The sequence below is a fragment of the Nesoenas mayeri genome (assembly GCF_963082525.1).
Source record: "Nesoenas mayeri genome assembly, chromosome: 11".
NCBI classification, from domain to species: Eukaryota; Metazoa; Chordata; class Aves; order Columbiformes; family Columbidae; genus Nesoenas; species Nesoenas mayeri.
Window position 1 is genome coordinate 19,098,153 of NC_137563.1, and position 16,500 is coordinate 19,114,652.

A 16,500-nucleotide genomic window follows, 5' to 3' on the forward strand; every position below is an offset into this window, starting at 1 on the left:
ATCGGTGATAGAAATCCAGCTGGCTGATCCAGTTGGTTGGCATTTTCTAAAATTGTGTGAAAATGCTTCCCTAACCATTCTGGAAATGCTTGTTAATGCTGCTCAGCATTGTATTTTCTTTCATGGTGACTCATGATCCTTCTGTGATTCACTAGATTCTTCTGCTTTTCAATCTCCAAATAGTAGATTTTCTGCTTATGGGAGAACTTTTTATTCCATGACTGCATAAGCTCTCATGTTCCACCATTAAATTTCAAGCTATTAATCTCACTACTTCTCATCTACATAGAGCTTTTCGCATGTGACGTTCTCATCTGCAGCGATAGAGTTGGCTCTGCACTTTGTGTTGTCATTGTTTTACCCATTCATTAAGCAAAGTATTACATTGTTGGTTTCAAGATAGAGAAGATCTCTCAAAACTTAACTGAAAATCAGCTTGATTTTTTTTACCCCGGTTTTACTTCCAAATCTTGTGTTCCTAACCTCCAGTTCTTTATAAACTTATACCAACTTAATTTTTGAAGTAGTTTATTACAGCTTAATTTGCCTAAATTGTACTGTATGCTTTTGAGTATATAAGATACCCATCTGATAATTTTTAAAGAATGTTTTACGCTTTCATTTTGAGTAGTATGGTGAAAAAGTTTGCGGTGACTGAGCACTGGGGAACTTCAAGGCCATATGCATGTTTGCCGTACTGTCTGTGCCGTACACCTATGGTGTGTTATCCTGGAAGAAGGGTGATGTAGAGAAAATAATCTGCTTTTCCAACACTAAATTCTCCCTTCTGAAGGTGATCGAAGAGGACATGTTGCCATGTTCAGTTTGAAAGTTGATGTACTCAGGTTAAATTTCAATAACATCTGATATTCTGTAATTTAAGTGTAACTTTTCCATCTGTTGATTTATTTTAGATTTTGAATTTTAAAAAGTGAACAAAAAATGCATTCCCCTGTAATGAATTGTAAGCTTTGAAACTGCTTTGCACTTAAGCCAAGTTACAAGTGTCTTAATACCAAAGCATTCCAAGTTTCACCCATGGATTTTGTAACAGATTGTAGACCACCTGTGCACAACTCAGACCCTACTGCGTCTCTCAAGGGAATAACCAGGGAAAATGGGATCTTTCTGTTTAGCTAAATATGTTGGCTTGAGTTGAGGCAGTGCAAAAGTCAGAAAAGAGATGTATTCCAGGGACTAGCGCTAGCCAAAAAAAGCTTTGTGCCGTGTGGTGAGGAGTCCCATTTTAACCACAGGATTCCAAGGAATTTTGTGGCAATTTCGTAATAATATTTTATTGAGTCATGATTCATAATGTGTTGGAAGGTTGCAGAACTTAGATGGGTAAAATGGTGGAACTTTGGTTGATTTAGTGATTAACCTTTTGCTGCTGGCTTTCTTAAAGAATTTTTAGGATTTGTTCTACTGTAATAAGTTCTGCAGATAATGCTGCCCACCTATTGACAGTGTTTTCTTCTTCAGGACTAATGGCAAAGGAGTGAACCGACATGGCAGCTATGGTCCCACCGGTGAAGCTGAAATGGCTTGAGCATCTAAACAGCTCCTGGATCACAGAAGACAGTGAATCTATTGCAACAAGGGAGGGAGTTTCTGTCCTGTACGCTAAGTTAGTCAGCAATAAAGAAGTAGTGCCATTGCCCCAGCAGGTTTTGTGCCTCAAAGGACCTCAGTTACCAGATTTTGAGCGGGAATCTCTGTCTAGTGATGAACAGGACCACTACTTGGATGCCCTTCTTAGCAGCCAGCTGGCACTGGCGAAGATGGTGTGCTCAGACTCTCCGTTTGCTGGAGCGCTTCGAAAACGTCTCCTTGTGTTGCAGCGTGTCTTCTATGCACTTTCTAATAAATATCATGACAAGGGTAAGGTGAAACAACAGCAGCATTCACCAGAAAGCAGTTCTGGATCCGCAGATGTGCATTCCGTCAGCGAACGTCCTAGGTCCAGTACAGATGCACTCATAGAAATGGGGGTTCGGACTGGATTGAGCTTGTTGTTTGCACTGCTCAGGCAAAGCTGGATGATGCCCGCGTCAGGACCTGGCCTCAGTCTTTGCAATGACGTTATCCATACTGCGATAGAAGTCGTGAGCTCTTTACCGCCTTTATCTTTAGCAAACGAGAGCAAGATTCCACCAATGGGGTTGGACTGTTTATCACAAGTAACAACATTTCTGAAAGGAGTAACGATTCCAAACTCTGGGGCAGACACCTTAGGTCGTAGATTAGCTTCTGAATTGCTTCTTGGTTTGGCTGCCCAACGAGGTTCCTTGCGATATCTTCTGGAATGGATAGAAATGGCTTTAGGTGCTTCAGCTGTAGTGAATACCATGGAGAAAACCAAGTTACTGCAGAATCCAGAAGGGATGATCAGCTTTGATTGCTTTATGAGTATATTGACGCAGATGCGACGATCTTTGGTAGGTATACCAACTTTGATTTTTCTACATAGCAAATGTAGTTGCATTCTTAACTTTAAATAGGTTCTCAGCACTTAATGCCAGTTTGCTGAACAGTTTACTTACTATGTTAAAAAGAATGGGATTTTTTGGTTAAATATTTTTTTCAGAATTTCATTTGTTGCCCACTGTCTCTTCCTTCTTGCCCACCCATTTACTTGTAGGTAAAGGAGATGAAACAGCAAAGCAATCCCTGTGTTGTCACTTTTGGCATTATGCTCTAAATTCAGGAAAAGAATCAAGGATGTACTTGATCCACTTGCACTTTACATTTAAGTTCATAGCAAAAAAATTAGAAAATACGGAACCATTTTTTTAGGCTTCCTTTGCTGAATTTGCTTAGAATTCAAAGTTTTGCAATATGCCTTATTTCCTGTTCAGAGTTATTTACATTGGACGTTCCTGCTCTCAGATTAACCTGCCCCTCTGCTTATACATCTTTGGAGAGTCAGTAAGATTTGAGATGTTTAACATTTTTACTGCTGCTCAGAAATTAACACGATAAGAAAAAGAGCTAAGTTGTTTGGGATTATGGCACACTGCTTTATATGCTGAGTGATTACTTCTGGTCCTAGATGAATATTCTTTTTAAAGCTATGAAATTATTGCACAATATGCAATCCGAAGCTCCAGTGAGCTTATGGCTCATACACTCAGACTGAAACAGGGAAGGGCTTTTTCCCGGAGGTGGTCATTCTTTTGTGTCCTCTCAGGCTTGTAATGCTTGCTAATACACATGAATGTTAGAAACTAAAAAATGTAAAGAATGGCGACCATGAGAAGGGCATGGCAGTAATAGGATCTGAATTGTTTGTCCTGATGGGCAACTTTGTTGTTGTTTTTGGCCTAGATCTAAAATAAGAGACCAAACTATGGAAGATATGTAAGCACAAAAATAATTATAATTAATCATTATTAAATTAAATTTTAATCACTTTAAACTAAACACAAGTGGCATGCACTTCAGAACAAAACAGTATTAGGAGAAATTAAATCCAGATATTTTCACAACAGTGACTGATTAAGTGTGTTTAACTAGCACTTGTCACATTTTTGTTATGCTGAAGTGTATGCAGGTATGACAGCTCAGGGGAAAAAGGTACTTAGGCTTATAGAAAGAGCTTTTAATTTTGCTTATCTATAAGAACAAATCCCTAATGTATTTTGTACAGGTGCACTGTTGCTGTATGGAAGTATTTTTCTCATAATAACAACACTTGAAAATTGTAGGGATCATCTGCTGATCGAAGCCAATGGAGAGAGCCAACTAGAACATCTGATGGCTTGTGTTCACTCTACGAGGCAGCTCTGTGTCTATTTGAAGAGGTATGTCTTGCAGCAAACATTAACTTTAAGGTAATTTTGGTTTACATCCCCCTCACACATCAGGTAGGTGTGTGCATACAGGTATGGTCCAGTCTCTGCTGAGTTATTCTGGAGTAGAAGAGGAAGGCAAAAAAAAGGTGAAAAACCAAGACGTAGAGAAACACAGTAACGTGGACAAGCTAATGATATGCTGGTGGATGATTTGTGTTTTAGGTAGAGGATCATATTGGGGGATATTAAAGTTGCATTAAACATTGTGACCATATGGAAATAAATGAAAATGCTGCTGTGTAATAAATCTCTCATTTTGATAGGTTTGTCGAATGGCATCAGACTATTCAAGAACATGTGCCAGCCCTGACAGCATTCAAACAGGTGATACCCCCATTGTTTCTGAGACCTGTGAAGTGTATGTGTGGGGTAGCAACAGCAGCCATCAACTGGTAGAAGGAACTCAGGAGAAAATACTTCAACCCAAGCTTGCTCCAAGTTTTTCTGATGCACAGACGGTGAGTACTATTTATAGTGATATCTTATATAACATTGAACAGCTTCGTGGCTCTAGTGTGAAACTGGAAAATAGTACTTGGTTTCTGATGCTCAAGTCGTAACGAAGGTGTGATGCTCAGAAGTAGTCACAAGTTACTGAAAGTATCTCACTACTTTTATTGATGCTTGGAAAAAACATTCTGTTTCTTTTAATGACTCACACAGATCGATATCCATGTAACAAGATTGATTGAATTATCCAACTTGCTATGAAATGCATTTGCAGAGGCGCATTTGCTTGCCTGTAGGGTTGTGTTGTTTTGGTTTTTACTGTTGTTTAAAAGGTGTCTTAACTGCTCAATCTTCTTTTCCATTAGTGGTTTCCACACTGAGGTTGCCTAGTTTTCAAGTCCGAACCAGGCTGACTGCTGGCACAGTGACTTTAATTAGCTCTGTGAAAATCAGTATACAGTGTGCTCTTTCTGCTCAGTCACAGATTCTGCAGTTGCAACTGAGCACTTCCACTGATGTGTGGCACAGAATAGAATAGTGTGCTTTTCTGTTACTAAATTGAATTTGCAGCACTGACTTAAGTAAAAGCGTTTTTTGGTCACTAGGCAATTTAGGTACATTTTCTGAATTTGTTTGTATTGACATCACTGGTATATTTTATATGCCAGTGGTCTGCAGGACCAGGCATCATAAAGCGAGTTTATGCATTCAAAACAACTTGTTTAAACAAAACACTGATACAGAAGAGTGGAATGAGTAATCTGAATGAATGAGTTACTCTTCAAATTGCATCCATGAGACATATTTATGTAATTTCCCTCTGGAATAAAGAATGTTTTTCTTTAACCTTTATTGATGATTTCTGTAGGATTTGCCTATATGAAGAAGCTAATTCACAGTAAACAGGGTTGTCACCGTGCAGTCCACCGCCTGCTTTGTGCCATTGAATGGCGTGGATGCGTGGTGCCTTAATGCTTTAGATTTGAACCTGCTCTGCACTCACAGTGCGTTAAGATTCCTATAGGAAATTATTGCAGGCTTAGCTGGTTTGCTATTAGGACATTGTTCAGCTGTCCGCTGACTTCCAAATAGAAGCAAGTTCTTACTTTCTTAAAAAGTTTTGGACTGATGTCTTTATGTCTTTGGGGTTTATGTAATTGAAATGCATGGTCTCAAATGGTAGTGAATTTTTAGCATTTGACATATTTCCTTAAGGTTACTGCTTGCTACTGGTTAAAATGAAGCAAAACCTACATTGCTTTATCAAGCTGTTACTTTGTCTTTTTAATCTTAAAAAATTGGAAATGAACAGTCTTTGAAGGCATCTTGTTCATTGGTCTTGGAGATCTGAAGGCAGTCTGAGTTCTTTGGTCTGTAGAAGATATGCAAATAAATCAAATAGTTTAATCACTATTTATATCCTTTGCCCCCAGAACAGATTTACTCAAAATATTTTTCAATAATTTGAATTTTGCTGCTTGCTTGAGTCCCAATTCTCTGTAATTTTGCATTACGTTATATGAAGGGGATATGTAAACAAGCCTGTAATTCTGTTCAAAAATGCCAACTTCTAGATATATATGTGAATTTTACATGTACCTGATGTTTCTTTTTTACTCTTTTAACCTTTTTGTTTTAGATTGAAGCCGGACAATATTGTACTTTTGTTATTTCTACGGATGGTTCTGTTCGAGCCTGTGGTAAAGGCAGCTATGGCAGACTAGGACTGGGTGACTCCAATAATCAGTCCACATTGAAAAAATTGACTTTTGAGCCTCATAGGTCTATTAAAAAAGTGTCATCTTCAAAGGGATCTGATGGTCACACTTTAGCGTTTACAACAGAAGGGGAGGTCTTCAGCTGGGGTGACGGTGACTACGGAAAACTGGGACATGGCAATAGTTCAACTCAGAAATATCCCAAACTTATTCAGGGCCCTCTGCAAGGAAAGGTATGTTTTGTGTAGTAGAATACCTATTTGTGTTCTGTTCAGTTGTGATGATGAGTAACATTTGAAAGATACAAAATCTGAAGGAAAAGTTGTGTGTTTTGTCTAAACTTCTCGTTGAAGCTTAGGCTTGCCTTTAGGCATGTGATTTGGGCAATGGCATTGGCAGTAAACCTTCTCCTACTCTTAAGACTGAAAGCTGCTTGTGTGCTTTTGCTGAACTGCAGTGTCTTTCCCAGAGATGGCAGCTTTTGTTAGCTGTAACATTAGGACTTTTCATATACAATTTTTTAGTGGCTTCATTTGAAGAGTGACTTGGTGCGGTGCTACAGGGCCTTCTCCTCCCTGTCTGTGTTCTGGCCAGTGTTCTAAACATCCACTGATGATGGTTTTTGCTACTATAAGACTAGGATGTCATTATGTTAACTTTGCATGATAAATCATGACCAATTTTATATGTAAACCTGTGTCTTTGTGTACTGATTTCTGCTTACCAAGTACTCAATAGAAAAGATTGCAAAGATTAATTTATGTGTGTACTTGCTCCAAACGAGTGAACAAGTCTATTTACATAGACTGCTTCTGAAATTTGACTTTCATAAGCTTTCAGACTTCTTATTCAATTTGTATAAACACTTGATTTTTATTTTTGTAGGTGGTTGTATGTGTATCAGCTGGATACAGGCATAGCGCTGCTGTTACAGAAGATGGAGAGCTATATACATGGGGAGAAGGAGACTTTGGAAGATTAGGTAATTTTAAAATGTCATATGGTGCTTTTGGAAGAATTCCTGTGTCTGGTAATAATCCTATACATTTATTTGCCCAGTTCTCTCATCATTTCCTCTGAATACACATATACATGTCCACAGGTGTGTGTATATAGGTGACTGTATTTAAACTAGCACAAAAAGAAAATGTATTTTTCTTTTTTCTTTAGGTCATGGTGACAGCAACAGCCGTAACATTCCAACTTTAGTAAAAGACATTAGTAATGTAGGGGAGGTTTCCTGTGGCAGTTCACACACAATCGCTCTGTCCAAGGATGGGAGAACAGTGTGGTCATTTGGAGGAGGAGATAATGGTAGGTAAAACTAATATTTTGATAGTCATTTTTGTCTTATTTCATCTACTTCATAGCCTCAGTACTCCTTGCATGTGGTTGTGGGGTGTTTTTTTTGTCATTTAGTAGCTGTTCAACAAAAGGATTTTAGTAACATCTAAATACAATATTTGAAGTTCAACTGCAAGATTACAGAGTTTAAAAATTAATTATCAAAAAGAATAGGGGTTTCACGGAGCAGAAAGCTCAATGAATGCATAAACAATTCTGGAAATAATGTTTTGCTGCTAACCTTCAAATGAACTCAGTTATTTGATGTGGCAATAACTGTATTCACCTATTAAAACTGTTGCATTTAAACTGCCTCTTGAAGAAACAATCTCCCGTCTCAAAAACGAAAGGCTTCTAAGCCTTATTGCCAGTAGATGCTTTGTCAAACACACAATTGTTCATTTTCTACTATTACAGTATTTAGGTAAAATTGGTTAGGCTGCTAGATAAAATTAAAGTTCAGAACTGCTGTATTATTGCTGCTGAGCCTGGTGGGAGAGGAGAGGAGAGGAGAACGCAGCCTACAGAAATCTCATCATCAAATTGCTGGTTAGTGGAACTGGTAGGAATTGGTATTTGATTCAAAAGCAAGCTCTGACATGCGCATATAGAATCGTTCCCGCTCCTCTGTCTCCCTCCCTCTGTAATTTCAGTAGAAAAACCATTTTTTAATGGGACAGACACCGTAACCTTCACGAAGTATTGGAGTTTGCTCTTCTGTTTCAGTAAATTATAAACAGTTTGCCTTTTGGATATTAATGATGTGATACTAAAATATTGTTGTAGGAAAGCTAAAATAACATGAATCAAAGCACAACCTTTGTAGAAATTATCAGTCTTTGTAATATATTTCACATTTTGGTTCTTTCTCCTTCCTTTTGAGGAATGCTTTGCTGTCAACACTCTAACGTGGTCTAGTGACAGTCCTTGTTTTTGAGGTCATTGATTGAAAATGGTGAAGTTGTGGGGACAAATAGCTGTATTCAAGAGAAACTTAAAGGAGGAATATGGGAATAAAAATATTAATGTGTACACAAATGCACACAGCTGTTAGGAGACAATGCAGAAAAGTTGGGTTTTTTTCAAATCACTTCATAAAGTAGGATAGAGAAATTTTTATATTGGACTGGATGAGCTTTTGAGGTCCCTTCCAGTCCCTAACATTCTGTGATTCTGTGAGAAACAGCATAGATTTTGTAATATGCTTTATTTTTAAAAATATACACTGACATTTTTGGAAATCCAAAGGGAATTCCTTTTAGGTGCTTAGAATTGTTGTAGTTTATATATTAAAAATACTTTCCACTTGTGTTTCCTCCTTTTGTAGGCAAGCTTGGTCATGGTGATACAAATAGAGTATATAAACCTAAAGTTATAGAAGCCCTGCAAGGAATGTTTATTCGAAAAGTTTGTGCTGGGAGCCAATCTTCGCTTGCCTTGACATCAACAGGGCAGGTAGGCAACAGCAAGGGTCCAATCAAATGATGGGAGTTGGTGAAGACGGAGTGGGTTCATTACTTCAGCATTTATTTTGACTGTTGAGAAAATATTCAACTAGCACTTGAGTATCAGTAGAGTTCTTGATTAGAGATTGACTGCAGTATTGAGATCCTAATGCACTAGAGTAATGAAAAATATGCTGAAGAGTCATCTACAAATATACTTTTCAAGAGTCTTGCTTAGCCACGGAAAACAAATTTTTTTTAGGTTAGTAAATGTAATCAGTCCAAAGGCAAATTGGATTCAGGAAGTAAAGTGGGTTCTGGAAGCAAAAAAGCAGTGAAAGGCTTGTAATTTTTAGTTAGTTAAGTGATTTAATAGCTTTTTTAACTGCATCTGAGTTTAAATATAGGTGTTAACAGAGAGTTTTCTTTCTAATCTGTAAAATCCTAGGAGAGCTTGGAGAGAAATGTTTAGTTGGTAAATAGGGGCCCTTGCTGCTATAATGTGTATGCATGTAAGACAATAAGCATTTCTACTTGTACCTGCGTAGATAAAGTGACCCCGCTTTGATGCTGAGGCAATGTGGTTTGCAGGGTGGAATTGGGAGTGCTGAAGTGACTGTAGCAGTTTCATTTCTTGCAACAGCCTCCCCATTGATGTGGCCAGTGATCTGAGTGGTTGGGCAGAAAAAAAAGCGCCGGGAAAGCACTATTTGTGTTTTGTTGAAAACGTAGTTGCGATTAATGTGCGGGGGGGGTTATCTGGTATTTTGTTTGTCCGTGGTCACCAGTAATACAGATTCGACGCGCTGATGTTGTGTGGTTGGTTTGCTCTAGGTTTACGCGTGGGGCTGCGGCGCGTGCCTTGGCTGTGGCTCTTCGGAGGCAACTGCTCTCAGGCCCAAGCTTATTGAAGAGCTGGCTGCTACAAGAATAGTTGATATTTCGATTGGTGACAGTCACTGTTTGGCACTTTCTCACGGTAAATAGAATAAGGTGTAAAAATACATAGTATTCCTCTTGATCAAAAGCACTTGTATCTCAGGTTTTGCTTTCTATTTTGTTTATGTTTATAGATAATGAAGTTTATGCTTGGGGTAACAATTCAATGGGACAGTGTGGTCAGGGAAACTCTACGGGTCCCATTACTAAACCGAAGAAAGTAAGTGGTTTAGATGGAGTTGCAATTCAACAGATTTCAGCAGGAACGTCCCACAGCCTTGCCTGGACAGCTCTTCCAAGGGACAGGTAACACTGACACTGGGGGACAGGGATAATTCTTTTTCTACAAGTCCACTTTGCGATACCTGTAGGTCTTTCCTGAAGGTGTTAACTGTGTCACGCGTTCCAAGGATTCTGCTTGCAATGTTTTGGAGTGGAGAGTATTTTCTTCTTCCTCACCTTCTCTTTCTCTTCCTCTCTTTCCTTCTTTTCTTCCTTCCTTTTAAACTATTGGAGACTACAAGTGAAAATATAGCAGCACCAAGGATTTGGCTATTAGTTATTTGTGTATGAAGATTTCATACTTGCTGTTAGACAAAAATTACCTCTGTTTACTAAAAATTGGCAAGTTAGGCAGTGGGAGGAGAAAAAACTCACTTTTTGTATGGCTTAGGCAGTTTGCTTTAGTGTAACAAGGAGTAAACTAAGAACAAGACTTGGGGAAATGGGGAAGTTTACACCAATTACTGATGTGGATTTAAACATTTTACCAAATACCTGGATTGTTAGTTGGTAAGCTGACCTAAAACCAGGTACCTAAAGAAATAATTTGATTATTAACGTACAATAACAGAAATAATACTTCGTTACACCAAGGACATAAGCAAATGATTGAACTGGTAAACTTTAGGTTTATAGATGGACTAACACAAAGGGATAGAAAAACAATATTTGGAAGATAATTCAGGAAGAATTTCAAGTGCCCTGTTTTAAAGGGAGCAATCTTAGAAAAATCAGTTAAGAAAATAGCCTCAAATAGTACTAAGTGGTACTACTCCTTTTGAATTCTCCCTACATTGTATCAAAGTCTCTTTATCAATCCGGCATTTGTACAAAAAACAGGTTTGTGAGTATTGGTCAGCTTTTGCATGAATCAGATGAAATACATAGGGCTGAGGCAGTTAGTCAGCATCCATCATCATACTGTTTTCTTATAAGAAAAAAATTGGTTTGGTCAAGCATGTACTCAACCTGCTTAAACTGTTCATGGGCATATTTTCATAGTAACTTCTTTTGATGTTGGGTTCCAGGCAAGTTGTGGCATGGCACAGACCCTATTGTGTGGACCTTGAAGAAAGTACCTTTTCGCATCTTCGTTCTTTCCTTGAGCACTACTGTGACAAAATTAACAGTGAAATACCCCCTCTTCCTTTTCCTTCATCAAGGTACATAAAGCATATGCATGTTACAGATCTCTATAAATTTTTTTCTTCACAGCAGTGGTACATGGCTTAGTCCTGGTTAGTCGTCTCTTTAACAACCATAAGTCTGGTTTATTTACTTGTTTGTATGACAGAGGAGCTTTTCAGTGACTCAGATGCAGTAGGAACAGTTGTCTGGAATTTATTTTAATTATGCACTGAATTAAATATTTTCTTTCAGAGTTATCCTTTAACACATTTTCCTATATAATTGAAATGCATTTACTGCTGCTTGACATTATTTCTGCTTTGCAAGTTCTAATCTACTGAGAAGTTTAGGAAAAAAAAACCCTCTTGAGGTGATAATCCATCAATGCACACATTCAGTTCCTGACTAACACACGTGTGATGCTCAGTCCAGGAGCTGTATAGCTGCCATTACCTTGTTTCTATCTAAGGAATTAGGGTATTTTTCTACAAGTGTTTTCAGCATGCGAGGGTGGGCCGTTGGCTTCATGCAGCTCTGGTCACCTCTGGAGAAATAGAAATAATTCAGAATGCGTGAAACACTTTTTAAAGGTCGTGTATGACTCTATTGTTCCGGTTATGTCCAGTAGCATAACTTTTTTCCAGCTGAATGATCAAAATGGAGAAAGACAGTTAATTTTTATCAGGAATTGATTTGTCTATGAAATTTTGTAATGAGGCATAGCATTACAGATCCAGCAGTTTGCTTCTGCTGCAGACAGAGGTCGGTAGTGACATCTCGGACATTTTGTGATCAGTTCCATGTGGGATATTATTTATTTTATTTCATTTTATTTTTTAAGATAAGATAGTCCATTACTTTTGAAAATGCAGGCTGCTTCTCACACACATGAGACTCGTAGACATGAATTCCCATATAGACACACATTTCCACAAATTTCTCTTTTCTGGAAGGTTCTCCAGAAAATGAAATGCAACAAAACTAAGCCTGTCTTGATAGTACCTTGTTAACTAAAACAGCCTCTTGACCAATCATCAGTAATTGTTACTACAGCTTCCAGATTTGAGTCTTTTTACCAAAGGCAATGTTTTAAATGTGCTGCTATTAAATAACTTAAGCATGAATATTTCCTCACTGATGTTTGCAAACACCACTGTAAATATCAAAGATCCTCTTGAACCTTTTTTCTTTGCTACAAAGTCATTCCAAAGTTTTCTTTTTTAAGAAGACTAGAAATTAATATTACAACTTTCATTATTAATCTGATGGTTGTACTCCTGAATCTTCTGAGGGAAGATTACATTGGTTATTTCTTGCAAGGTTTATTTTTTCTTTTATGTGAAGCATTTATTTGTCTGTCTACTTGTGTACTTTGGGATGATTTTGCCTCCTAATTCATGGGACGACTATTCTAAACTGGATGCCTCTCGGAACCACAAAGACGCTTTTCTCTATCCTGGTTTTGGTTTTTGTACTTTTAGGCAGATTGGCAGTAGGTTTTCAGAGGAGTTTCTTTAAAGTCCTGGCTGTAATTTACTTATCTTTCTGGTATGCGAAATCAAACAAGAGTGAAAAGCTTAGTGCACAAATAAGTGCAAGGGGACTAAGGCTAATAATCGGAGAGATTAACAGCATGTATTTCTTTTTACAGGGAACATCACAATTTTCTTAAATTGTGTTTGAAGCTGCTTTCTAACCACCTTGCCCTGGCCCTGGCTGGCGGTGTAGCTACCAGCATCCTTGGCCGCCAAGCCGGTCCTCTTCGAAATTTGCTGTTTAGACTGATGGACTCTTCTGTCCCTGATGAAATTCAGGAAGTAAGTAACACTTTTTTGTTTACAATTCTATGACTTTTTTTATTCTTTGACTGTGTGATTCGAGATTTCTCATTGTGAACTTGGCCCTCAGATGAACGTGATTCTGACTTAGCAGTTTTACTCATTGAAGATAAAAAATTCAATCACCATTACTGTTCTATGACCTGAAAGCAGAGGAGAATGTTTGAATGAGAATTTCAAAAAGCTGTTTTTATTTTGTAACATTTTAATTATCATTGCTTGTAGTAGCCTAAAATGTTAATGTTGTGGATTGAGTAGCTAACTTAGTTGAGTAACTTCTCCTAAGACAGCTCTCTTACAGGAAATAGCAACTTAGAACAGATTCTTTATTGTTTTGACAACATGTTGGTCTCATTTCACTCCTTCAGTGTGCTGCATGTTATTGCATTACAGAACAAAACATTAATGTGCTATTGTGTGCTAGAATACTGATAGTCAATGAAATTAAGTGGAAGTTTTGGATATTTTGTGTGGGATGTATTCTATCTTTTAAAGGTACAATTGAGTTAATTTTCTTTTTCCCCCACTGAAAAAGTATTTTCTGCTACTCTAATTTTAGGTTGTAATTGAGACTTTGTCAGTAGGAGCAACTATGCTGCTTCCTCCCTTGCGAGAGAGAATGGAATTGCTACATTCTCTTCTACCACAAGGTCCTGATAGATGGGAAAGCTTATCCAAAGGACAGGTAAAGTAAAATAAAACTAATTTGTGCTTAAAATCTGTTTTGTTTTTTTTGGAGATGAGCCTCATTTGCAGAGTGCAGGCACATTATTGATGAGATACAGTGCAAAGCCCAACTTAACAAAATCTGTAGCCTGGCTACATCAGGATGCAGTGATGTAAGGAGCACTACATTTTCTCAAGTGAAGCTTCACTACAGAAAGGATAGGAATTGCTGTGTTAGCCTATCAAGACAGGTTTGAAGGTTAGATATTTTTGAATACTAGACTGATTGAAGTTTTGGTAACAGAAAATTAACTGTTTTCTGGGAAGAATACTTGCCTATATGGATTTTACCCTACTTCTCAAAGATGACTGGGATGTTCCTTTTTTTCTTCTTTCTCGAATATGAAGAAGAAGAATTAGTGCAGGTTGGGAGACTTACCCAGTGTCCTACAAATGGAAGGAAAGAAATTCAAGGAGCATCCATTCCTGTCCTTGAGGGCAGTAGGTACTGATGCTTCAGCAGTAGCCTTGGGTTAAAAACATGAGAGAAACTATTATTCGGTTCTTCCTCATCAAATCCTTTATTTTGTAAACTGTAAAATAGACTGGTTTACACTGATACTAAAACTATGAAATAGAATCTTCTGATTGTCATTTTCTGAAGATTTCTAATACCAATACAAACAAAAACCCCTGACAATTACTAGGATAGAGCAAGTTTAGTTTTTTGAGGAGTTGTATTCAGTAACAGTGGGGAACAATACTGAAATTAAAGGTCATTACTCTACATCTACCACCTCCCTTCTATGCTTGTCCCGCTTTTTACCCTTTCCTTTTTCCTATGTATAAATTGGAATAATGACCCTCCACTTCCCCCCGCCCATAATCAGATAACTAGAACAAACTGGAGAAAGCATTCGGTCGAATGTCTAATCTCTTTCTCTTAATCTCACATTTTTAATAGGTATGGTCTTGTAATTCAGTATCTTGATCTGTTCCCTAATACTACGAATCTGCAGAAAAAACTTTGGACTTTTTTGCTGAAGTCCTCCAGCTTATTTTCACATCTCATTAGAGTATTTTTATTGCATAACTGTGCCTGATGCTTTTTTCTTCTTAGCTCATTATTTTATCTTAGTTAATGAAGAGTGTTTCTTGTGTCTAAACATTTTTCTTTAGAGAATGCAATTGGATATTATTCTGACGAGCTTGCAGGATCACACCCACGTAGCTTCCCTGCTTGGCTACAGCTCACCCTCTGATGCCACAGAAACGTCCTCCTTGTGTATCAGCTACGGAAATCTCTCTGATCAAACATACACTGGCCAGAGCAGTCACCCGGATACTCATCTGGCTGAAATCTTAATGAAGACTCTTCTAAGAAATTTGGGATTTTATACAGTATGTATAGGACTTGGGTTTATTTATTTATTTTTTAAATGGGAATGAATTTTGGGTACTTAGAAGGGTTAGAAGGTTTTCCCCAGTTTCAGAAAATGGTGCTCTTCTTGTTTATCAAAAGTAGCATTGCCATATGTATTTGTCCTGCAGTGGACTAAAATCAGTTAAATAGTCTCTAACATTATGGTTCTAATGTTATTGTAGTGGTATTTATTGTTTAACCTGGCTTATGTAGATGGTTTCATATCAGACTGAAGTATTTTATTGCTCTGACTTTGGCTTCAAAATTTTTTGGAAGATAGAATGTAATTGTCACGGAGGCACCCTGAGGTTAGTTTAAGGGACAACAGGGTCCAAAACAACTTTTATTAAACTGGTGAGAAATAGGGTTTTAGCATTTGGGGGTCAGGGTGGGGCAAAAGTTCTTTCCTCCAGTTATCCTGCGTGAGTTGAAAGAAAAATATTTCTGCATCTGTAAATACCCTTTTTAGACCACTTGACAGCACAGCTGTTGCCGTCACTACGCTGACATTCCAAATGATTGTAATTTCAAATTTGGTTATCCCATAATCCACTTGACATTATCCGATGTCTTTGATAATCACAGGTGCAAATGGTAAAGGTAAAAAAAGCTTTTTAAGGTGATAGTAAAGTGTTATTGTATTTGAAGGCAGAGTGAATTGTTCTTTCCCCCCCCCTTTTTGTCTTAATAGGACCAAGCCTTTGGAGAGCTGGAAAAAAACAGTGATAAATTCTTACTGGGTACGTCGTCATCAGAAAACAGCCAGCCTGCTCATCTTCATGAGCTTCTGTGTTCACTGCAGAAACAGTTGCTGGCTTATTGCCACATCAACAGTGTTAGTGAGGTGTGTGTCCTTATTTTTATTATTTGGAGCGGGGAAATTAATTCCATATGCATGAGCACGAGAATGTTGCTTCTAAGTATGTGAAAGCTAAACTGATTTAAATACTGAACCCCCTAAATACATTTACAGAGTCATTCTTATGTTTGGTTGGTTGTTTTCTTCCAGAATTCCAGCAGCGTGGCCCTGCTTCACAAACACCTGCAGCTTTTATTGCCTCATGCCACAGATATCTATTCCCGTTCTGCAACGCTGCTTAAGGAAAGCTCTTGGAATGGTAGTGTTGGGGAAAAACTGAGAGGTCAGTGTTCACGGAAAAATCAGTAATGGTGGCACCATAAGCTTAGGGCAGTTCACGTTTGTTTAGCTTTGAATAATAAAATACCTTATTTTCCTGTATCTGTCCAAGCCTGCCTCAAAGGAGATCAATTGGCTACCCAAGGGTAGCATCTGCTTCATGTTTTTAATAGAACATTTTGCATATAGGAAAAATACAGACTAGAGAGGATATTGTCTCTGTGCATTATTGTTTCAGTTTTATCAGTTCTATATTTCTCTTCTTAAAAGTACCT

General features: G+C 37.8%; 1 protein-coding gene across 11 annotated transcripts in view; it reads left to right on the forward strand.

The window, feature by feature from the left end:
- The window catches only part of HERC1 (HECT and RLD domain containing E3 ubiquitin protein ligase family member 1), a 109,495-nt gene that overhangs the window by 32,828 nt on the left and 60,167 nt on the right, over window positions 1–16,500 (forward strand). For all 11 annotated transcript variants that reach the window (XM_080351064.1, XM_080351061.1, XM_080351065.1 and 8 more), the window contains exons 2-16: window positions 1,483–2,438; window positions 3,708–3,803; window positions 4,118–4,312; window positions 5,944–6,255; window positions 6,908–7,004; window positions 7,193–7,336; window positions 8,694–8,821; window positions 9,646–9,790; window positions 9,885–10,056; window positions 11,061–11,195; window positions 12,812–12,977; window positions 13,558–13,683; window positions 14,844–15,065; window positions 15,779–15,931; window positions 16,097–16,229. In XM_080351064.1, coding sequence (XP_080207190.1) covers window positions 1,509–2,438; window positions 3,708–3,803; window positions 4,118–4,312; window positions 5,944–6,255; window positions 6,908–7,004; window positions 7,193–7,336; window positions 8,694–8,821; window positions 9,646–9,790; window positions 9,885–10,056; window positions 11,061–11,195; window positions 12,812–12,977; window positions 13,558–13,683; window positions 14,844–15,065; window positions 15,779–15,931; window positions 16,097–16,229 — 3,154 coding nt within the window. In that variant the 5' untranslated portion in view covers window positions 1,483–1,508. The remainder of the gene's footprint in view (window positions 1–1,482; window positions 2,439–3,707; window positions 3,804–4,117; window positions 4,313–5,943; window positions 6,256–6,907; window positions 7,005–7,192; window positions 7,337–8,693; window positions 8,822–9,645; window positions 9,791–9,884; window positions 10,057–11,060; window positions 11,196–12,811; window positions 12,978–13,557; window positions 13,684–14,843; window positions 15,066–15,778; window positions 15,932–16,096; window positions 16,230–16,500) is intronic.